This window comes from Rhincodon typus, chromosome 35 (assembly GCF_021869965.1).
Source record: "Rhincodon typus isolate 14 chromosome 35, sRhiTyp1.1, whole genome shotgun sequence".
Taxonomy (NCBI): Eukaryota; Metazoa; Chordata; class Chondrichthyes; order Orectolobiformes; family Rhincodontidae; genus Rhincodon; species Rhincodon typus.
In genome coordinates, this window is record NC_063366.1 from 11,891,705 (window position 1) to 11,915,901 (window position 24,197).

The 24,197-nt window shown below is 48.6% G+C and overlaps 1 protein-coding gene across 1 annotated transcript; it reads right to left on the reverse strand.

The window, feature by feature from the left end:
* Nucleotides 1–29: 29 nt before the first annotated feature.
* On the reverse strand, nt 30–22,505 carry LOC109926071 (macrophage mannose receptor 1-like). The gene is made up of 7 exons (XM_048616761.1): nt 22,398–22,505; nt 19,227–19,583; nt 16,759–16,887; nt 13,550–13,903; nt 10,350–10,469; nt 9,379–9,744; nt 30–381 (listed from the first exon to the last, which is right to left on the reverse strand). The coding sequence occupies exons 2-7, from the start codon at nt 19,564–19,566 to the stop codon at nt 347–349; spliced, it is 1,344 nt and encodes a 447-aa protein (XP_048472718.1). The 5' UTR covers nt 19,567–19,583; nt 22,398–22,505; the 3' UTR covers nt 30–346.
* Between the last annotated feature and the right edge of the window lie 1,692 nt (nt 22,506–24,197).

Sequence of the window (24,197 nt, forward strand, 5' to 3'; positions counted from 1 at the left end):
CTTCGCTAGGGCAATGAGAGATGGTCAACCAATACTGGCCCAGCCAGCAAAATGTGTGAGCGAGGACGGAAAGGGGGTGGGGGTCACGCGAGAGGCAAAGACCAGCACCGAATAGATGGGCCGGGTGGCCTGTTTCTGCATAAAGGTGGGACGTTGCTGGAGGGTTGATCGCGATTCGTTTGACATGAATCCGGCTGCAAAAGTTGCTGGAATCCGACGCTGCAACTCCTGAGTTCCGTTTCAGAAATGTCGAGGGAGGTGGGGAGGAAGCTGGGAGCTGGCCCGATCTCTTCTCGAACGCAGGAGAGGGGTTCTGAGGGCTATCCCCCCAGCTCGCTCAACTCATTCAGCCACTCGGGGGCGTGCTGGATGCAGCGTTCTCTGAAATCAGAGCAGAAAGGATCCACGTGAGTGCAAATACGTCTTGGCAAAACAAGCGCACGGTGAAAACGCAAAACAAGCTGGGGGGGAAATTTGCGGGAGAATGCCCTGAGCGGGTCTGGCAAGAGGTTTAAAAACAGAGCGAGCATTTCAGGTCCGGTGAGCCTTCTTATGAACACCATCCCGTTCCCAGCTGCTACCAGTTCTGAAGAAGGGTCACTGCACTCCAAACGCTAACTCCGCTTTCTCTCTCCACAGATGCTGCCAGACCTGCTGAGTTTCTCCAGCAATTTCTGTTCTGTTTTCACAATCTCCGGCGTCCGCGGTTCTCTGTCTCGTTTTAGCGCGCAAAATAAGCCACTGGGGAAAGTCTAACATTCACTTCTACAGCTTCCCAGCACTAGCACAGAGGTCCATTGGAGGTCACTTCTTGTCATTAGGGAGAGGGATTAGCTAATGGTATCGCATCATAGAGTCATACAGCATGGAAACAGACCCTTCGGTCCAACCAGTCCATGTTGAACATAATCCCAAACTAAACTAGTCCCACCTTCCTGTGCTTAGCCCTCATCCCTTCAAACCTTTCCTGTTCATCCAAATGGCTTTCAAACATAACTGCACCCGCATTCATCATTTCCTCTGGAAGCTCACTTCACACACAAACCACTCTCTATGTAAAATCAAATTGCCCGTTATGTCTTTTTTAAATCTTTCTCCTCTGACCTTAAAAATTTGCTTGCGAGTCTTGAAATCCCCCATCCCAGGGAGAAGACACCTGCTCTTCACCTTATCTATGTCCCTCATGATTTTATAAGCCTCTGCAAGGTCACCCCCTCAACCTCCTACGCACCAATGAAAAAAGTCCCAGCCTATCCAGCCTCTTCCCATAACTCAAATCCTCCATTCCCAGCGACATTCTGGCAACTCTCTTCTGAACCCTCTCCAGCTTAATAATATCCTTCCGATAACTGGGAGACCAGAAATAGACACAGTACAGTCGGTCCTGCTGTAACATGATAGTTGCGTTCCTGCACAGCATCGTATTATATAAAATTGTGCAAGAGAAATAACGGAGCCCATGGGAAAAGCTGGGTTAGGGGCAGACTACCAAAAAAAATCACTCAAAATCACTCAAAGATCATTCAAAAGCCTAACACAAAGGATAGCACAATTTGAATAAATGTTTAATTCATATTTATTAAAAAGTCATCCAGTTTTTGCTGCTTTGTCCTTTTTCTTCTTTCATGAAGAAGTTGTGTATCGGATGCCAAATAAGATCTTATTCCATGAACTGCTACCCTGCTGCGTTCTGCATTGTGATCGTTGTCCTCTAAGAGCTGCAACTGCTTCTCACTTTCCCTCAGGATGGAAGACAAAACAGAAGTGGAAAGCTCTCGTGGTGCTGCATCCTGAAATTTCATCTTCTTCATCTCCAGCTTCTACTTCCCCCTCAGCAACAAGTTGTTGTAGATCAGCTGTAAGAAAAAGACTTCACAGTGGGACTCGAGCAACTCTTCAACATCCTCACTCTCCACTTCTTCAAATCCAGCTTCCTTTGCAAGATCAACACAATGTTCTTTGATTCTTCGGAGCTCCTCTGACGGATCAAAGCTTTTAAAATCTTGAAATAAATCTGGGAGAAGCTTCCACCAAACTGCATGCAAGCCGTCCTTACTGACATCACCCCAGGCCTCCACAATGATGCTAGCAGCGTTCTTGATGTTAAAGCTCTTCCAAACTGGAAGAACACTGTCCTTATCCCCCTCAGTGGCTGCACTCAGCCTCTTAAATGTGCGCCTTAAATAATAAGCTTTAAAAGCTGCTATCGCACCCTGGTCCATGGGTTGAAAGAGGGAGGTGTGTGTTTGGGAGTAGTACTTTGATGTTTTTAGAAAGCTCACCGATGGTGGGAGGATGGCTTGACGCATTGTCCAGGATGAGAAGAATCTTGAAATCCAGTTTTCTTTTCCTTGCAATATTTTCCGAAAGCATCTTCCAAAACATCAACAGAAAAAAGTTGACCTGTCATCCAACTTCTTTTGCTTGACCTAAAGTAGATGCCGAGAGTAGGTAGCCTTTCAAGGCTCGCGGGTTTGTAGAGTGATATACCGCCACAGGATTAAGCTTTAAATCTCCACTGGCATTGGCACCCATCAGCACAGTCGTATGATCCTTTGCCACCTTAAAGCCTGGAGTCTGTGCTTCATTCATAGAAATGTAGGTCCTTGACGGCATTCGCCTCCAGTATAAACCTGACTCATCCAAATTGAAAAGTTGATCTAAGTTGTAGCCTTCTTCATCAATTAATTTTTTTTCACTATGGGAGGAAATGCCATCGCATGCTCCTCGTCTGCACTGGCACCTTGGTCACGTAACTTTACGTTATGAAAAGCATAGTTGTTCTTAAAAGCAGCATACCAGCGACTGCAAGCACGAAAGGCAGGCACACCTGCAGGATTTTTAAGATAACACGATGTGGAGCTGGATGAACACAGCAGGCCAAGCAGCATCAGAGGAGCAGAGAGGCTGACGTTTCAGGTCGAGACCCTTCTTCAGAAATGGGGGAGGGGAAGGGGATTCTGAAATAAATAGGGAGAGAGGGGGAGGCGGATAGAAGATGGATAGAGGAGAGGATAGGTGGAGAGGAGACAGACAGGTCAAAGAGGTGGGGATGGAGCCAGTAAAGGTGAGTGTAGGTGGGGAGTTAGGGAGGGGATAGGTCAGTCCATGGAGGACGGACAGGTCAAGGGGGTGGGATGAGGTTAGTAGGTAAGAGGTGGGGGTGGGGCTTGAGGTGGGAGGAGGGGATAGGTGGGAGGAAGAACAGGTTAGGGAGACGGCGACGAGCTGGGCTGGTTTGGGATGCGGTAGAGGGAGGGGAGATTTTGAAGTTTGTGAAGTCCACATTGAGACCATTGGGCTGCAGGGTTCCCAAGCGAAATATGAGTTGCTGTTCCTGCAACCTTCGGGTGGCATTGTTGTGGCACTGCAGGAAGCCCAGGATGGACATATCGTCTGAGGAATGGGAGGGGGAGTTGAAATGGTTCGCGACTGGGAGGTGCAGTTGTTTATTGCGAACCGAGCGTAGGTGTTCTGCAAAGCGGTCCCCGAGCCTCCGCTTGGTTTCCCCGATGTAGACTAGGCCACAACGGGAACAGCGGACACAGTATACCACATTAGCAGATGTGCAGGTGGAGATCTGTTTGATGTGGAAGGTCTTCTTGGGGCCTGGGATGGGAGTGAGGGGGGAAGGTGCAAGGGCAGGTGTAGCACTTCCTGCGGTTGCAGGGAAAAGTGCCGGGTGTGGGGGGCTGGAGGGGAGTGTGGAGCGGACAAGGGAGTCACAGAGAGAGTGGTCCCTCCGGAAAGCAGGTTAAGGGTAGGGAGGGAAAAATGTCTCTGGTAGTGGGGTCGGATTGCAGATGGCGGAAGTGCCGGAGGATGATGCGTTGGATCTGGAGGTTGGTGGGGTGGTACGTGAGGACGAAGGGGCACATATGTCTTCCCGGCACTTTTCCCTGCAACCACAGGAAGTGCTACACCTGCCCCTATACCTCCCCCCTCACCCCCATCCCAGGCCCCAAGAAGACCTTCCACATCAAACAGATTTTCACCAGCACATCTGCTAATGTGGTATACTGTATCCGCTGTTCCCGTTGTGGCCTACTCTGCATCGGGGAAACCAAGCGGAGGCTCGGGGACTGCTTTGTGGAACACCTACACTCGGTTCGCAATAAACAACTGCACCTCCCAGTCGCGAACCGTTTCAACTCCACCTCCCACTCCTTGGACGACATGTCCATCCTGAGCCTCCTGCACTGCCACAACAATGCCACCCGAAGGTTGCAGGAACAGCACCTCACATTTCGCTTGGGAACCCTGCAGCCCAATGGTATGAATGTGGACTTCACAAACTTCAAAATCTCCCCTCCCTCTACCGCATCCCAAAACCAGCCCAGATCGTCCCCACTTCCCTAACCTGCTCTTCCTCCCACCTATCCCCTCCTCCCACCTCAAGCCCCAACCCCATCTCCTACCGACTAACCTCATCCCGCCCCCTTGACCTGTCCGTCCTCCCTGGACTGACCTATCTCCTCCCTAACTCCCCACCTACACTCACCTGTACTGTCTGTCTCCTCTCCACCTATTTTCTCCTTTATCCATCTTCTATCCGCCTCCCCCTCTCTCCCTATTTATTTCGGAATCCCCTTCCCCTCACCCATTTCTGAAGAAGGGTCTAGACCAGAAACATCAACCTTCCTGCTCCTCTGATGCTGCTTGGCCTGCTGTGTTCATCCAGCTCTACACCTTATTATCTTCGATTCTCCGGCATCAGCAGTTCCCAAAATCTGTGCAGGATTTTTAACATGTTTTGTTAGATCTTCATAAATAGACAAGGCTTTGTCTTTTATGGTGAGAAGGATAGTCCCAGATCAGCTTCTCATTTGATCTTCTATCCACACACTTAGAAGCTACTCCATCTCCTCAAGTTCCTTGGTCCATGACCTCACAGATTTGCTAGTACTCCGAATTGTTCTAGCAATATAGCTTGCTTTAATCTTTGGGATAGTAAGAACTGCCAATGCTGGAGTCTGAGATAACACAGTGTGGAGCTGGAGGAACACAGCAGGCCAGGCAGCATCACAGGAGCAGGAAAGTTAACGTTTTGGGTCGGGACCCTTCTTTAGATTTCTGAAGAAGGGTCCCGACCCGAACGTCAGCTTTCCTGCTCCTCTGATGCTGCCTGGCCTGATGTGTTCATACAGCTCCACACTTGCTTTAATCTTTTCTGCATTGTCTCTAACAGTGCATAAGATTCCTCTATCCCTGTTACGCAAACTAAATCACATGTTCTCTCAATATGCCTAAAACGCTTAATAACATCCAGCTTCTCTTCCAGCCTTATAGCCTTTCTTTTACGTTCACCACCCACAATTTTATCACCAGGACGTTTCTTGCTAACATTCTTGTCACTTTGTCCTTGCATTTTTGAGGGTAACACAGCAGAGTTTGCGAAAACAAAACCCGAATATCACAGAGTACTGTACCTCTGACAGAACGCGCTTCGTGACAAGGTCTGAAAAATGATCACGTGATGCTGACAGAGACTCTCCCAGCGCTAACATTGAGCGTGCTCAGGACAAACGATCGTGTGACTCCCCTGCGCACTGACGGAATCGCGTTACGGCCAATGCAAGTTCACGTTTTAGAAATAGCGCTCCCCTACTCGTCACTCGCGTTATAACCACTTCGCGTTGCCGGAGAGCTCGTTATAGCAGAACTGACAGTAATCCAGAAGAGGCCTCACCAACGTCATGTACAATCTCAACACAACATCCCAACTCCTGTACTCAAAGGTCTGAGCAATGAAGACAAGCGTGCTAAATGCCTTTTTAACCACCCTGTCTACTTGTGATTCAAACTTCAGAGAGTTATGTACACGAACCCCTGGGACTCTCTGTTCTACATCACTACCCAAGGCCCCACTTTTAATTGTATTGAGTCTGGTCTTTGTTCGTTTTACCAAAATGTAATATCTCACATTTACCCAAGTTAAACTCCATTTGCCACTCTTCAGCCCATTGATCAAGATCTCTTTGTAATCTTAGAAAGCCTTCTCCACTGTTCTCTTTGAATTTTCCCAAGGGATGAGGGCCAGTTCCTTGCCCTCTTGACCGGGATGGGTATGAGGTGCTGTTAACTCCTTCTATCTGCTGTTGATACAGCCACAGCTTTGAATTTGGAGACCCTAGGATATTGGCCAGCTACAGACAGTTGGTGGGGAGGGTGGGGTGTTAACATGGCTAGTTCCTGTGCAGTAAGAAACCACAGATCAACCGCTTTGCTGTGGGTCTGGAGTCACATGTAGACTTGACCAGGTAAGTTCCTTACCTGGAGACTTTAGTGAACCAGATGGGGTTTTACGCTCAACAATCATGGGTCATCATTAGACTCTCAGTTTGTTTTTTTATTGAATTCAATTTCAACCATCTGCAGTCTCTGGATTAACAGTGCAGCGATAATACCACTGGGTCACCGCCTGTTCAATCCAGAGACTTGCCTCTACGTACAGGTCTCTGCAAGACTCCAATCAATACTGTGTTAAGGGAAAAGACATCAACAAGGGGAAAAGGGTGTGGGTGGATGGGGGTGGCAGGGGGCTTTGCCTTTTGACCCACTGAGAAAGGAGGGAATTCCCTCCCACTTTGAGACCTAAGAACCACGGGATGAAGTTCGAGCCCATGTTTCCAGCTGAGGCATACTGAGACAAAAGCTGGATAGAAATAATCGATAAATTTAACGAGATAGGTAGGACACCAATCGGTGATAAAAGCATCTAAAGATAAAGATTTGTGCAGAACCTGGACATAATCATTCAAAACTCAATGGCAGCTCACAGGAAAAACAATAAGAAGTTCCACATGGAGAATATAAGAACAGAAAATGCTGGAGGAACTCAGCAGGTCTGGCAGAGAGAAATATTTCGCGTCTGATTGGCTAAGCCTAAGTAACTGGGCTGTGGAGTTTAATGTGGGAAAATGTGAAGCCCGCTTTGGAAGGGTGAACAAAAGAACAGTATTATTTATGTGGAGAAGTCTGCAGAAAGTTACAGCACAAATGGACTTGTGTGTGAAACACAGAAAGTTAGCACACAGGCACAACAGATAATCAGGAAGACTACAGGTAGGTAGGTTGTTGAGTAAGGTTAAATCTCACTGGATCCAGAGAGAGCTATCCAACTGGATACAAAATTGGCTTGATGATAGGAGACAGAGGGTGGTGGTAGAGGCTTGTTTTACAAACTGGAGGCCAGTGGCCAGCAGCGTTCCGCAGGGATTGGTGCTGGATCCACTGTTATTCATCATTTATATCAATGATGTGGATGAGAATTTAAGGGGTATGGTTAGTTTGCAGGATGACATCAAGACTAGTGTTATAGTGGACAGTGAATAAGGTTATTTTGGAAAGCAGAGAGATCTTGATCAACTGGGCCAGTGGGCTGAGGAATGGCAAACGGATTTTAGTTTAGATAAAAGTGTCTCATTTCGGTGGGTCAAACCAGGGCAGGACTTATACAGTCAATGTTAGGGTCCTGGGGAGTATTAAAGATCTAGGGGTACAGGTTCATAGCTCATTGAGTCACTAGTAGATAGGACCATGAAGAAGGCTTTAAGCATACTAGTTTTCATGTTCAGACCGTTGAGTATAGGAGTTGGGGCGTCTTGTTGTAGCTGTACAAGATGTTGGTGAGGCTACCTTTGGAGTACTGCATGCAGTTCTGGTTGCCTTACTATAGAAAGGATATTATTAAACTAGAAAGAGCGCAGAAAGGGTTTACTAGGATGCCACCTGGACTGGAAGGCTTGAGTTATAAGGAGAGACTGCATGGGCTGGGACATTTTTCCCTGGAGCGTAGGAGACCAAGGGGTGGCCTTATAAAGGTCTATAAAATCATGAGAGGCATAGATAAGGTAGATAGCCAACAGCTTTTCCCCAGTGTATAGGAGGTTAAATCTACAGGGTACAGCTTTAAGGTCAGAGGGAAGAGATATTAAAAGGGTCCAGAGGGGCAATTTTTTTTCACACACAGAGGATGGTGAGTGTCTGGAATGTGCTGCCAGAGATAGTGGTGGAGGCGAGTACAATTTAGTCATTTCGGAAACATTTGGACAGGTACATGGATGGGATGGGTATGGAGGGCCATGGAGCAAACACAGGCAAATGGGACTAGATTAAATGTGAAAACTAGGCGACACAGACAAGTTGGGCTGAAGGGCCTGTTTCCATGCTGTAGACCTCTATGACTCTATAGATCAGCACGGTGGCTCAGTGGTTAGCACTGCTGCCTCACAGCACCAGGGACCCAGGTTCCATTCCACCCTTGGGCAACTGTCTGTGTGGAGCTTGCACATTCTCTCCATGTCTGCGTGGGTTTGCTCCGGTTTCCTCCCACAGTCCCAAGATGTGCAGGTTAGGGTGGATTGGCCGCGCTAAGTTGCCCGTAGTGTTCAGGGATATGTAGATTAGGGGGATGGGTCTGGGGGGATGTTCTGAGGGTCGGTGTGGATTTGTTGGGCCAAAGGACCTGTTTCCCCACACTGTAGTGAGCCTATGAGAATGTTGGCCCTTGTTTCAAGGGGTTGGAATATAAGAGTCGGGAAGTCTTACTGCTGCTGTACAAGGTGCTAGTGAGACCACATCTGGAGTACTGTGAGCAGTTTCGGTCCCCTTATTTAAGGAGAGGATATTATTTCATTGGAGGCAGTTCAGAAAAGGTTCATTGGAATGATCTTTGGTATGGAATGATTTTGAGCAAAGGTTAAACAGGTTGGGACTCTACTCACTGGAATTCAAAAGAATGTGAGGTGATCTGATTGAAATATACAGGATTTTTTAAGGGACTTGACAAGGGTAAATGCTGAGAGGATGTTTCCTCTCATGGGAGAGTCTAGGACAACAGGGCATAGCCTCAGAATGAAAGGGCATCAATTTAAGACTGGGATGAGCAGGAATTTAGTCTCGTCATCATAAAATCCCTACAGTGTGGAAACAGGCTATTCAGCCCATACCGACCCTCTGAAGAGCATCCCATCCAGGCTCACCTGATCTCTGTAGTCCTGCATTTCCCATGGCTAACCAATCTAGCCTGCACATCCCTGGAAACTACGGGCAATTTAGCATGGCCAATCCACCTAACCCGGACATCTTTGGACTGTGGGAAGAAACCGGAGCACCCAGAGGAAACCCACACAGACAGGGGGAGAATGTGCAAACTCCACACACAGTCACCCCGAGGGTGGTATCGAACCCAGGTCCCTGGCGCTGTGAGGCAGTAGTGCTAACCACTGAGCCAGCCTGGAGAGTCTTTGCAACTCCTTGCCACAGAGAGATCTGTGGAGGCAGAGTCTTTGCGTATAATTAAGGCTGAGAATGGCCTCCTCCTGCTCCGATTTCTTTACGGACATGGACCTAGCAGCAGCCACGCCCACTGCTTACCAGAGTAACAGATGAAAGCAAACTTATAATCGCAAGGCACGTCCTTCCAGTGCTCGTTGACCATGATAACACAGACGGGCATCGCAGTGAATTCCATGGGGTAGAAGGAGTCCCAATTGAAGAAGGTGGCTGGTTCCCCGTTGGTCCACATCCAGCCGTACTCAGACTGGTGTTCGTTGAACAGGCCAATCCAGGCGGCCAGGTCCACCTTGAGGAGCTTGGCGACTTTGCGGTTCTCTGACATGTGCTGCACGCTGAGCAGGTCAGTGTGCTGGGCCCGGCAGTAATCCTGCGCCTCACTCCACGTTTTCTCTTTCTTGACAAGGATGTAGTTCCGCTTGGGGAAGTTCACATCCTGGATTCCACCTGGAGGAAAGACATAAGACCATAAGACCATACGACCATACGACCATAAGACAATAGGAGCAGAAAGTAGGCCATTCGGCCCATCGAGTCTGCTCCACCATTCGATCATGGCTGATAAGTTCCTCAACCCCATTCTCCTGCTTTCTCCCCATAACCCTTGATCCCCTTGATAATCAAGAATCTATCTATCTCAGTCGTAAATGTACTCAATGACCTGGCCTCCACAGCCTTCTGTGGCAGTGAGTTCCATAGATTCACCACTCTCTGGCTGAAGAAGTTTCTCCTTATCTCCGTTCTAAAAGGTCTTCCCTTTACTCTAAGGCTGTGTCCTCGGGTCTTACGAATGGAAGCATCTTCCCAACGTCCACTCTGTCCAGGCCATTCGGTATTCTGTAAATTTCAATTAGATCCCCCCTCACCCTTCTAAACTCCATTGAATATAGACTCAGAGTCCTCAAGCGTCCTTCAAATGAAAGGGGAGAGGTCAGGAAGACAGGCCTGCACACCCACCCCCCTGCTCACTTAGGCTGGGTTTCGACGGCCGGAAGAAGGGGAATGTGCAGAAGGCTGTCGCAACGTGGGCTGAGAACAGAGACCGGACTTACTGGCAGCCAAACCCTTTTCCAAGACTCTGTGTGGCTGCTTCTCGTCACCATCGTTGGCAGAAGGTTTTTCAGAGACTAACTGAGGCCTGGATGTCTGCTCACCGGCGTGTTCTGCAAGCTCTGTGGACACAGAAGCGATTTTATTCAAATGCCTCTTGTGTGGAAAGAAACTTTGTCCCTTATTTGTTGTCCTCCTAGCCCCCTCCCATCTCAAATTGTAGAGCATTGTTTGGCATCAGCCCTCAATGTGCTGTATGTTTGACTACGGACTGAAATGCAAAAACAAAAATGAAAAGACTCTTTCAAAACCAAAGGACGATGGAAAGAATTGTTGCGGTTTTGCAAACAGGTTCCGAAAGCTCATTGTGTGTGGTGTTTGCACAGCTTCTTTGTTCAAGCACTGGGGGGAGGGGTAGCTGTTTGTAGTCAGCACAACACTAGGGGGTGTGTCCAAAATGGGATTTGGCCAGCAACAGGTCGCTGATTGGTTTCTGCAATTATGACCAGTTGTATATTCAAAAGTCAAAGGCTAGGCAACAACCCTCGGATTTGTTCTTCTGGATGGTTGAATAGTTTCTGTAGGTGTGAAAAATTCACTGAGAAACCTTCAGAGAGCTGGAGCTCTCTCTCTCTCTCTCTGTGCAGTACAAACACCTGAAGCTTGAAGAAAGCTGCATATTTCCTCTGACCAGTTGTGTGTTTAACCAGTAATCAAGAGACTTTGTAGTTAGTGTATCAATTGCCCAGTGCCTTCTACAAAGAAGTGAAAGAACCTAACGAAAGGAGGTTGAAGATCAGAAAGTCTTGGCCTGTAAAGGAACATCTCAACAGACCCTGCAGACTGAAGTTATTGTGATGTGGTTCCCATTCTTCTTCCCATCTACTCATAAAACTGACGTCTTTTGATTCTCTGTTTGTGTGCGGGCATGTATATGTGTGTGTGTGAGTATGTGTGTGCATGTATATGTATGCATGTGTATTTGTGTGTGTCTTCACGCATACTTGTTTGTGCATCTGTGTGCATGCGCGCAGATGTTTTAAAAGGTGTTAGAGCTTTACTGAGTACAGCCAGATGTTTGACAATTCATAGCTGTTTTATCAGGTTCGATTCCACCCTCGGGCAACTGTCTGTGTGGAGTTTGCACATTCTCCCCATGTCTGCGTGGGTTTCTGCTGAGTACTCTGGTTTCCTGCCACTGTCCAAAGATGTGCAGATTAGGGTGGATTGGCCACGCTAAGTTACCCCATAGTGTCCAGGGATTTGCAGGCTAGGTGGCTTAGCCATGGGAAATGGGGAATTACAGGGATAAGGTAGGTCTGGGTGGGATCCTCTTCAGAGGTCAGTGTCGACTCAATGGCCTGCTTCCACACGATAGAGATTCTATGATTCTACTCGTGATTAAAGTGTGCTTATTTGTAATAAATAGTGGTGCTTTCTATGTACCAGAACCAGGTTTACTGCGGGCAAACTGCAGACTTTCATGCTTTGGTTACCTTATTAACTTCTGTCATGACCCCCCCACCCAGGCTTGAAAGTCAGTGCAAATTCCCAAGTGGGTGCTAAGGCCAGGGACACTGTTCCCCTGTGTTTTCTCCCTTTCTTCCAGCTTGGTTCAGTCAGCTGGGCAGCTGGTCTGCAATAAAGAATGATTTCAACAGCAACAGGTTCGATTCCAGTGCACACAAAGACGCTGCCTTCTCAACCTCGCCCGAGGCCTGGTGACCCTTAGCTTAAACTCACCACGAGTCACTCCTCTGTAAAGAGAGAGGGAGAGAGAGCAGCGGTCTGGGGCTACAACGGCTTTATAATGTTTTGCCCAGCCGAAAGCAATGGGCATTGGTCTGGCGCAGGTCTTCCCAAAGTTGGGAGGATTGGGAGACGTGATATTGGGAGCTCAAGCAGAGTCATGGTCCTTCGCAAGCCCTCCCCTCTGCCCTCACACCGTCGGGAGAAGCTAGCAGCCAATTCACACTCGATGAGATGCCGCTAACATTGACGCGACCAGCAGATTGTCGGCTCCTTTTTTTTGTGACTGACTCGCGCTGTGTGAAGAGTTGTTGAACCTGGATGAAATCCTCCCCTCTCATGCCCCTTAATCGAGAACAGTAACCCCTTGGCCATCTTCCACATACACTGAGAGGGCAAATGAAGCTCTCAGCTTAATATTTCTACCCCCCCCGAGGCTGCGTGCACAGAGCAGCACTCCCACTATACTCCATTTGATGGGGGAAGAATATTGCGATTGGCCTAGACTTTTCACGCTGTAGACTTTGTTTGGGGGGAGATAAGAACTCAGGACCTCCCTGTTTTCGACGCCCCGTGTTCTAATAAGGTAAAAGTTGCCTGGGAAACCGTTACAAATACTGTGGGTGCTGGAGATCGGAGATGAAATTGAAAAGTTGCTGGAGAAACTCAGCGGGTCTGACGGCAATGGTGGAGAGACAAACAGAATTAACGTTTCGAGTCCAGAATGACTCCTCTTTGGAACTGTAAAGGGTTCGAAATGTGCACTTTTTAATACTTAAGATGGGGAGGAGCAAGTGGAACAGATTGTATGGGTGACCAGAGCCAAAAGCAGATGGGTTGTTGGTGGTGGAGAAGTCGAGATGTGAACTGGGGCTCAAATTAAGGAATGCAAAGGAGAAATTGGGTCCCCTTTGGGTGTATTTATGGGGTTGGGTGGTCGTAGGGTGTAAGAAAACCATTAAGGATGCTAAGGGCACGCTCTGAAGTTGTGGAACTCTATCAGAAGGAAGTTATTAAACTGGAAAGGGTGCACAAAAGATTCACAAGGATGTTATCCAGACTGGAATGTTTGAGTTATAAGGAGACTTTTCTCCCTGGGGAGTAGCGGAGGCTTAGGGTGGTGGCCTTATAGAGGTTTATAAAACCATGATGGGCATGGATAGGGTGAAAAGTCAAGGTCTTTTGTCCTAAGGTGGGGGAATCCAAAACTAGAGGCTGAAGGCGAGAGGGGAAAGGGGCGAAGCTTTCACGCAGAGGGTGGCACGTGTATGGAACGAGCTGCCAGAGGAAGTGGTGGAGGCTGGTACAATTCCAAAGGCTTTAGGGCAGGTAGATAGATTGAGAGGGATTATGGGCACGCAAACGGTGACGGGTTTAGTTTGGGACGCCCGGTCGGCATGGCTGAGTCTGGTTTCCATCTGCATGGGGTGAGCAGTCTGCAGCGTGCCTTTACCGGTGTAACACACGAAGGGGAACAGGAAGCGGCAGGGGGCATCACTCCATTTGCCCTCCTGGACGTAGACGCAGACCGGGGCCATGATGTTGTAGCGGTAAGGGTTCCCCGGCTTCCAGTTGGTGTAGCTGACGGGGTCACCGTTCACCCACTTCCAGCCAGAGCTTGTCTTCTGGTCATTGTACAGGCCGCACCAGCCCAGCTTGATGTCCTCGTACAGGCTACTGGCAGCTGCATTCTCCTGTTTGCTGCGAATACTCAGCAGCCCCGTGTGATGGAGCTGGCAGTAATCGCGAGCATCTGACCAGGTCATCTCCAGCTGGATCTTGTGGTACATCCTCTTGGAGCCAGCTCCTGGAAGAAAAGAGGATCACACAAAACTGAGGTTTCCATTCATCTCCGGAATATCTCCCCCAACGGTCAGCCTTCCCGACACGCCATTCCCCAAACTTCCACCCCCCGCCCACCTGCCCAAACCTGACCACTGCCTCACCCACTCATGAATTGACCAACAGAAAAAGCTCGCTGTTCATCGCGTTGCAAAAATTGTCAAAGACAAAGGCATCATTGCCCTGCAGAATGCTACGGTACAGAGGAATGTGGTTGTACCAATGAATGGATCATGGGAAAAGGGATTCATTGATGGGATTTATCCAGCATTCACTGCCCGTCCCCTCGGTTGTTTTTGAGAAAGTGGCGGTGAGCTTCCTTCCTGAGCCGCTGCAATCCATGTTCGCATGCTGTCCGGGAAGGAATTCCAGGATTTTGACCCAGCGACAGTGAAGGAATAGGCAATATATTTCCAAGTCAGGATGGTGAGTGGCTTAGAGGGGAACGTGCAGGTGCTGGTGTTCCCACACGTTTGCTGCCCTCGTCCTTCCAGTGATCCTGGGTTTGGAAGGTGCTGTGAGAGGATCTTTGGTGAATTTCTGCAGTGCATCTTGTAGATAGTACACACTGCTGCTACTGGGCATCGGTGGTGGAGGGAGTGGATGCTTGTGGATGTGGTGCCAATCAAGCGGGCTGCTTTGTCCTGGATGGTGTCAAGCTTCTTGAGCGTTGTTGGGGCTGCACCCATCCATCACATTCCTCACTTGTGCCTTGGACGGGCTTTGGGGAGTCAGGAGATGAGTTACTCACTGCAGGATTCCAGACGTCTGACCTTTCCTTTTAGGAAAGCATTTATATGGCCAGTCCATTTTTTTGTAGAATTCATTCACAGGACAGACATTGCTGGTCAGGCCAGCATTTATTGCCCATTCCTAGTTCCATTTAAGAATCAACCATGTTTTTGTGGGCCTAGAGTCACACGTAGGCCAGGCCACGTAAGGATCCTTTCCTAAGGGGCATGAATGAACTCGATGGGTTTTTCCTGACAACGGATTCTTAGACATCATTACACATTTAAGTCCAGACTCTAAGGCTTTGGAGTAGATCTGTAGCTCGGGTTTTGGTTGTTGAGGTTGGTTGACTTGCCGAACTGGTTTGTTGTTCAGCAGACGTTTCATTACCCTGCTGGGTAACATCCTCAGTGCAGCCTCCGATGAAGCGTCGGTGTGTTTTCCCGCCTGGTTTTTAAACTCTGGAGTCCGTTGAGCTGGATTGCCTCACTTCCAGTTTTCCTTCGTAGTGGAGTGTATCTGGGGTTGAGTTCTATGTGTCTATTGATGGCTTTCTTCATGGAGTACCAGGCTTCTAGGAATTCCCGTGCCTGTCTCTGCTGAGCTTGTCCCAGGATTTTGGTGTTGTCCCAGTCGAAGTAGTGGTTCTCCTTATCCATGTGGATTGAGATGAGTGAGTATTAGTCGTGTCTTTTTGTAGCCAGTTGGTACCCTTGTTGTTAGTTTCCTTCCCGTTTGTCCGACGTAGTGTTTCTCACAGTCTCTGCAGGGAATCTTATAGATGACATTGGTCCTGTCCATGGCGGGAAGTGGGTCTTTAGTTCGGGTGAGCAGTTGTCGTAGGGTTGATATGGGCTTGTGTGCCACTCTGATGCCCAGCGGTCACAGGAGTCTTGTGGTCAGTTCCGATGTGTTCCTAATGTAGGGTAGTGTGATGAGTGTGTCGGGGCGTGTAGTATCTTCCTGATGTTGTTCGTGTAGGCATCTTCTGACCCAGTACTCCACTTCATCGGAGGCTGCACTGATGACGTTACCCAGCAGGGTAATGAAATGTCTGCGGAACAACAAACCAGCTCGGCGAGCAAACCAACCTTAAGTCCAGATTGCTTTTATTAAATTAATATAGCCATCTTCCAGTGAAACTGATTAACAAACCAGAACTACAATTCTATAGCGCCCTAGGTAAAACAATCCAGGGCACTTTGCAGGAGCACTGAGGAGCAAAGTTACAATGATATTGTGGCACAAGGCCGGTACTTCAGTCAAAGACGTTGGTTTTTAGGGACTTTTCTTTAAAGTGGGGAGGTGCTGAGGTTTCAGGAGTAGATGGCTCCTGAAAGGAGTGCAGAGATCCCAGAGGGCGAGAGGAGATGACAGAGGTAAAGAGGAGCGAGGTCAGGGAAGGACTGGAAAACAAGGGTGAGAACTTGAGAAAGCAGAGCTCGGGAGGCTCAGTGAGCACTTGGGGTCATGAGCGAGCAGGACTCGGCCATGTATTAGGACGGGCAGAGCAGGGCTTTGGTTGAGTTGGAGTTGACAGAGGGTAAATAGTGAGATTGGATTAGCCAGTCAAACTGGAGGATGAGGTTTTCAACAACAGATGAGCTGAGGGAGGTGAGGGGGGATTGGTGAGGGGCAAACTCGGGCTACATTGCAGAGGTGGAAATAGACGATCCCAGCAATGGCACGAATGTAACTTTTCAGGGATGTGAGGGAATAGGTGAGAGTGTGGAGTTAGGGATCCAATCAGGCCATGACTCTGAGCTCTATGACATTGGCATGGAACCACAGATTCATAGAGTCATACAGCACGGAAACAGACCTTTCAATCCAACCAGTCCATGCTGAACATGATCCCCCAACTAAACCTGCCTGCTCCTGGGCTCGTATCCCTCCGAACCTTCCCTGTTCGTGTACTGATCCAAATGTCTTTTAAATGTGCCTATGTGCACCACCTCCTCCGCAAGTTCATTCCTCTGTGTGGTCCTGTCCCTCCCTTCCACAGCTCCGACCAGGGCGACGCTACAATCCCCCATGCGAAGCAGACTCAGAAAGTGAATTCTGCCGGGTGCTCGAGATGTTTCCTACCGGCATTCGCAGCAGCACTGTGGTTTGTGACCTTTTTCGGAGCGGAAGGGATTTCACCGTTCGCGGGCTGTCTCAGTTTTGCAGGCTGTCTGACTTTCGCAGGCCTGATCTCCCCCTTGGTTTTCAGGTCTGTGGAGACAGAAACGTCATAAAGGGCTCAACTTCCAAAGCCAACTCTGACTCAGCCGCGGAACGCATGGGTCACGTGAGAGTTGTCTGAAATGGACGGGAACAGAAACTCAGCCCAAAGGGGCCGATGTCGGAGGTGGGGGTGGGGGGTGGGGGTTCCACGCGAGCCTCCTTTTGTGAGCTGTGGGTATCAACGGCTGGGATGGCGTCTGTCACCCACCCCACACCCCCCTCCCTAGTTGCCCCCCTTGAGAAGATGGAGGTGAGCTGCCTTTTGAACCGCTGCAGTTCGGAGACACTGTAAGTCACGTCTCTACAAGACCATGGGGCCGCTCTCTCATTCAATAGAGAGGCGGCTGGCAGTGATTTAAGCTGAGGGTCACCAGGCTTCGGGCAAGGGGAGAGAGAGATTGAGAAGGAGAGTCCCTCGTGGTATCCTAAGCTGGCAATGGGAATTGAACCTCCCCTCACCCCACCCCCCCACCCTACCTACTGTTGGCATCATACTGCTTCACACTGGAGGCACACCCGCAGCGGCCTTATGGAGGGAAATTTGAGCCAGTGGCAGTAAAATAGCTTCAAGTCGGGATGGTGGGCGATGGAGGGGAGCTTGCAAGAGCCGGTGGTGGTCCCATGTAGCGACTGCCCTTGGGCTTTCTAGGTGGTAGAGGCCATGGATTTGGTAGGTGACGTCGGGAGTTAGGGATATATGCTGCCTGCCACCCATCCCAGGGCTCCAAAGGAGAGCAACTCCACTGAGTAAGCCCTACCAGCTGATACCCTTCGGATTGTGGAATGGGAAATACAGAAAGCCGCGACCAAGTTCCTTGTGCCAAACCCCATCTGTCCAATGGCAGGCTTCAACTACGATAGCGACAGTGGTCTCTGACTAACAGGTCATGGAGAGAGAGAGTCCCTCCGCCTCCAGGACTGTATACACTCCTTATGCACATGTGGAGAGCCACAAACAACGCTTTGGATTTGCGTTCGCTGACTAAATCGTAGCTATTTTGTCTGGGGGTTCCTGCTAGTTGTGCATTCCACACTCTCACACCCTCTGGGTCAGGAACCTACTCCCAAATTCCCTACCGGATTTACCAGCGACAATCTTAATATTTCTAACACATCCTGCCTTATGTGCACTTTCACTCCTTAGTAGGTCAGGATTCAAAATTCAGTGCTGTCTTTTTGTGTTGTCTAGTTCAAGCAAAATTCTACTGGTCAGGAAGAGTCTGAACAGATTGGGCACCTCTCCCAAGAAAAGGTCTTTAATTTGCTCGTGGGATCTGAGTGCCGCCAGTTTGGCCAGCTTTTGGTACCATCCCTAATTGCCGAGAGGGCAGTTAAGGGTGTAGCCTTTAGGACCAGCCTTTTATGAGGCTAGCTCCTTTATTGAACTCACTTCTCATCAATTGCCCTGATACAGTTCAAAGTCCTATCCCCAGGACATTAACCCAGGTTCTGGATTATTAGCCCAGCAATGTTACCACTGCAATGTCACCTTTATCTAACTCATTACCGGGATGGGGCTAGAGATGATTCCAAGGTCGTGGCTCAGTGGGTTCACACTGCTGCCTCACAGCGCCAGGGGACACAGGTTCGATCCCACCCTCGGGTGACTGTCTGTGTGGAGCTTGTACTTTCTCCCCGTGTCTGCGTGGGTTTCCTCCGGGTGCTACGGTTTCCTCCCACAGGCCAGGGTGGATTGGCCGCGTTAAATTGCCTGTAGCGTTCAGGGACGTGTAGATAGGTTACAGGGAAAAGGGTAACAGGTCTGGATGGGGTGCTCCCAGGGTCGGTGTGGACTTGTTGGGCCAAAGGGCCCATTTCCACACTGTAGGGGTTCTAGGAAGTGGGAGATCTTCCAAAACTACAGCAACTATAGGACAGATATGTCATAAATAATTACTAACTGTTCTAATTCTGCAGAAACCTCTATACCCAGAGAACTCGCTAGCACTGGGGGGACATTACAGAGAAATTGTACAGATCAGTTACAGGAGAGACAAAAGGAATTGTGTGGTAAGTTGACAGGCCAAGATGATATCGAGTGGGAGGTGATTGGAGCCCAAATGCTAGCACAGACCAGCTGTACTGTGCAATATTCATGGGATTCACTGTCACAGAAGGCTGTGGAGGCCAGGTCATTGAGTACATTTAAGACTGAGATAACTAGGTTCTCGATTATTAGGGGGATCAAGGGTTACGGGGAGAAAGTGGGAAAATGGGGTTGAAGAACTTATCAGCCATGATTGAGTGGTGGAGCAAACTCGATGGGCCAAATGGCCTAATTTCTGCTCCTGTGTCTTATGGTCTTATGATTCAGTGTAAGTGATCACCTTTGTAGCAGATGAAGGCAAACGGGAAATCGCAGTCTGCTTCATGCCATTCACCGTCGAGTATGGCGCCACACATGGGCAGGGTGGCGTTGAAGGTGTAGGGGTGCCAGAGGGCCCATTTGGTGTAGCTGACCTTGTCTCCATTAGCCCACATCCACCCAGAGAGCCCGTCGTTGTAGAGCCCGATCCACTGGGGCTCGTGCGGCAGCGACGCGATGATCCGAGCATCCTCTGCATTCCTCACGCTCACCAGGTTGGTGTACTGGCTGCGGCAGTGGTTCCAGGCCTTCGTCCAGGTCTTCTCGTCCTCGATGAGGAAGTAAATCCTGTCCACGGTCATGATGGGCTGGAACCGAGCTGAAAGGAATATTTCACAGCGTTTACCACAGCGATTGATCCGGGGGTTGGGGGGGTTCATAGAATCAAGGACACTTGGCCCTTCGGCCTACTGCCAGCCTTTCATAGGACCATCCAATGAGCCCCACTCCTCTCTGTTCCTTCCCTATCGGCTCGGCACCTCCTTTCTATTGCAATTCATTACACAACTCCCTTTCAAAAGTTCCCATTGAATCTGCTTCCACCCCGCCCTATGCAAATATAACCTTCCCATCACCCCCTCTGACTCTGCGGCAACGGTCGTTATGATTTGGTACCTTCCAGAACCATGGATGAGCTCACCTTGCGCTTAGAAAATGTTGTCATTGGACTGACGGTCGGGGTTGCGGGGGTGGGGGGTCCCATTCAGTACTGACCCTTTGAACGAGCAGTTATGCCTAATCCCACATCCCCATTTTCTTCTAAAGGCCTCGGGCCTAGTAAGCTCCTTCCTCGTCCATGACCTCTTTCCCAATTATTAATGGAATCAGCGCTCAGCACCTTTACAGGTGATGTTTTCTCAGCAAAGCTGAGTGAAAAACGCTCCTCTCGTTAGGTCCCCTACTTCCTTTGCCAATGTTTTTGAACCTTGGGCCACCATCCTGTTGACTCTCTCGCCAAAGGCAATAAGTTCTCTCCACTTCCTTAGATCAAGACCTTGGCTTGATTGGCTAAGTCATCCACATAGCGACATCACAGACTCCTCCTTTCCGAGGAGAATACGGCTAACATTTCCAATCTCTTTTCCCACTTCACAGCTAAGATACTGAGATGATTAAACACTGAGGAAAGACCGCAATGTTTGAACTTTTAACTTTACTTAAGAACATAAGAACTAGGAGCAGGAGTAGGCCATCTGGCCCCTCGAGCCTGCCCCGCCATTTAATAAGATCATGGCTGACCTTTTTGAGACTCAGTTCCACTTACCCGCCAGCACATCATAACCCTTAATTCCTTTACTGTTCAAAAATTTGCCTAGCCTTGCCTTAAAAACATTCAGCGAGGTAGCTTCAACCGCTTCACTGGGCAGGAAATTCCACAGATTCACAACCCTTTGGGTGAAGCAGTTCCTCCTGATCTCAGTCCTACATCTGCTTCCCTTTATTTTGAGGTGATGCCCTCTAGTCCTAGTTTCACCTGCTAGCGGAAACAACCTCCCTGCCTCCACCTTATCTATTCCCTTCATAATCTTATATGTTTCTATAAGATCTCCCCTCATTCTTCTGAATTCCAATGAGTATAATCCCAGCCTACTCAGTCTCTCCTCATAATCCAACCCTCTCAACTCTGGAATCAACCGAGTGAATCTCCTCTGCACGCCCTCCAGTGCTAGTATATCCCTTCTCAAGTAAGGAGACCAAAACTGCACACAGTACTCCAGGTGTGGCCTCACCAGGACCCTATACAGCTGCAGCATAGCCTCCCTGTTTTTAAACTCAATCCCTCTAGCAATGGCAGACAAAATTCCATTTGTCTTTTTAATTACCTGCTGCACCTGCAATCCTACTTTTAGCGATTCATGCACAAGGACACCCAAGTCCCTCTGCACAGCAGCGTGCTGCAATTTTTTACCATTTAAAACATAGTCCATTTTGCTGTTACTCCTACCAAAATGGATGACCTCACACTTATCAACATTGTACTCTATCTGCCAGACCTTTGCCCACTCACTTAGACTATCTATATCCCTCTGCAGACTTTCAGTGTCTTCTGCACACTTTGCTCTACCACTCACCTTAGTGTCATCTGCAAATTTTGACACACCACACTTAGTCCCCAACTCCAAATCATCTATGTAAATTGTAAACAATTGCGGTCCCAACACTGATCCCTGAGGCACACCACTAGCCACTGACCGCCAACCAGAAAAACACCGATTTACCCCTACTCTTTGCTTTCTACTGGTCAACCAATCCTCTATCCATGCCAATACATTACCTGTAATACTGTGCAACTTTATCTTGTGTAGCAGCCTTTGATGTGGCACCTTGTCAAATGCCTTCTGGAAATCCAGATACACTACATCCACAGGTTCCCCATTGTCCACCATGCAAGTAATGTCCTCAAAGAATTCCACCAAATTAGTTAAACATGACCTGCCCTTCATGAACCCATGCTGGGTGTTCCCAACGGGACAATTTATATCCAGATGTCTTGCTATTTCTTCCTTAATGATAGATTCAAGCATTTTCCCCACTACCGAAGTTAAGCTAACTGGCCTATAGTTATCTACTTTTTGTCTACTTCCTTTTTTAAACAGTGGCGTCACATTGGCTGTTTTCCAATGTGCGGGAACCACCCCAGAGTCCAGTGAATTTTGGTAAATACTTCTTTATTTGTTGCGCGATACTAAGAGCGACTGTGATGTTTAACAGTTAACTTTGTTCCTTATTTCTTTCTGTCTTGTTCTTAAGTTTTTGTACCTATGTACTTGTAGCTAAGATGCTGCTATGTGTACTCCTTTGACTTTGTACACGAGTAGATGTGACAATAAAGTCTGAATCTAAATAAACCTGAGTTGTAGCAATTTTTGATCAACCAGAGAGTTATGGAGGGGACAACATAAAGGGAGGGGAAGGGTCAAAGTGGAGTTAAAGCCATGATCTTGTGGGATGGCAGGAGTAGTCTCAAGGGGCCGAATGGCTTATTTCCGTTTCTGATTCTCCCGTTTTTGTGGAGTCCCCTGACGTGCCCCTTCTAAAGCCTGAATATCTCTTCCCCATCAACAAATGGACCAAACGCAGAACCGATCGCAGGCAAATCATGGAGTTTAGTCTTGTTTCGAAGCATGCTTACTTTGTTTAAAATGCCTTTTATTTATGACATCCAACGAACTTCTCGTCTTCTGGCTGCTCACTTGAGAAGCCTGTTTGCTCTTGTTGGGAATGGCATACACAGGCTTTTTCAGGTCTGTTAAAACACAAGCGTTGCAGGTCAAAATGATCCATCCAGCAATCACTCTTCATCGACATCAAAGCTTTGAGGTGACATTCCCTATTGTTATGGACCAGAACAGACACCACACCCCCCGCACATCCCCCCACACACCCCCCCTCTCTCTCACACACACACACACACACACACACACACACACACACACACACACACAAAGTATGTTATGGAGATAGCCTAGACCCTAACTTTTAAATGTTTTACAAGTCACGTGAGGTGCCTTGTTCCAGATATATGGATGGTTTGAGTTATAAGGAGAGACTGGATAGACTGGGATTTCTTTCACTGGAGTGTAGGAGGTTGAGAGGTGATTTTATAGAGGTTTATATAATCATGAGGAGGTATCGTTAGGGTTAATGACAGGTGTCTTTTCCCTAGGATGGGGGTTTCAAGACTAGGGGGCACATTTTTAAGGTTAAAAAAGACATGGGGACAAATATTTTTTGCACAGAGGGTGTCTCAAGTGTGGAATGAACTTCCAGAGGAAGTGGTGGATGTGGGTACAGTTACAACGTTTAAAAGATATTTGGATAAGTACATGAATAAGAAATGTTTGGAAGGATTATGCGCCAGGAGCAGGCAAGTGGGACTAGTTTAGTTTGGGATTATTGTCGGCATGGACTGGTTGGACCGAAGGGTATGTTTTGGTGCTATATGACCCTACGTGATTCAACGAGTCCATCATTAAGCTTCAATCAAAACACATTTTATTCTGTTTACTGTTAAAACAGAACAAAAAGAAGAACCGGCACAATTTTTATTGAAATACTTTAACAAGATGACGCACCGTTTAGCAAGTAACCAGCAACTGTTCCAACATGGGCATCATCCTATAAGCACACCCTTTGGCAAAAAATACAATTCAGCAACACAGGTGTTATTTTCATCTGCTTTCTCTTCAGTCTCGCAGCAGAGAATTCAAACTTTCGGTTCCAGCAGCTAGCAAACCTACGAACTAACTGAAAGCAAAACTGAAGTCCTTTTTGGGTCTGTGTGAACCGGACCGTGCCCGCTCATGACTGCGTCGACTAACAGCCAGGGTAGAGCTCAAAGCTGTTCGCCAGCGCTCTGTCCGAATGATACACATGAAATCACTCCTCGGCAAGAGAAACAGCACAGGACACGTCTCTTGCAGGCGCAGTATCACCATACTACATACAAAGATACTATCTCGAATCCGGCTACCCAAGAACCAGTGAAACAGCCCCCTTGATCATGATCCCACCCCGAGCACCAAACCATCATCTCCCAAACCATCCACAACCTCATCCCCTCAGGTGACCTCCCACCCACGGCCTCCAATCTCATTGTTCCCAAACCCCGCACTGCCCGCTTCTATCTCCTTCCCAAAATCCACAAACCTGAATGCCCTGGTCGACCCATTGTCTCCGCCTGCTCCTGCCCCACCAAACTGATCTCCAACTATCTCGACTCCATTTTCTCCCCCTTGGTCCAGGAACTCCCGACCTATGTCCGTGACACCACCCACGCCCTCCACCTCCTCCAGAACTTCCAATTCCCCAGTCCCCAACACCTCATCTTTACCATGGACGTCCAGTCCCTCTACACCTGCATTCCCCATGCAGATGGCCTTAAGGCCCTCCGCTTCATCCTGTCCCGCAGGCCCGACCAGTCCCCCTCCAC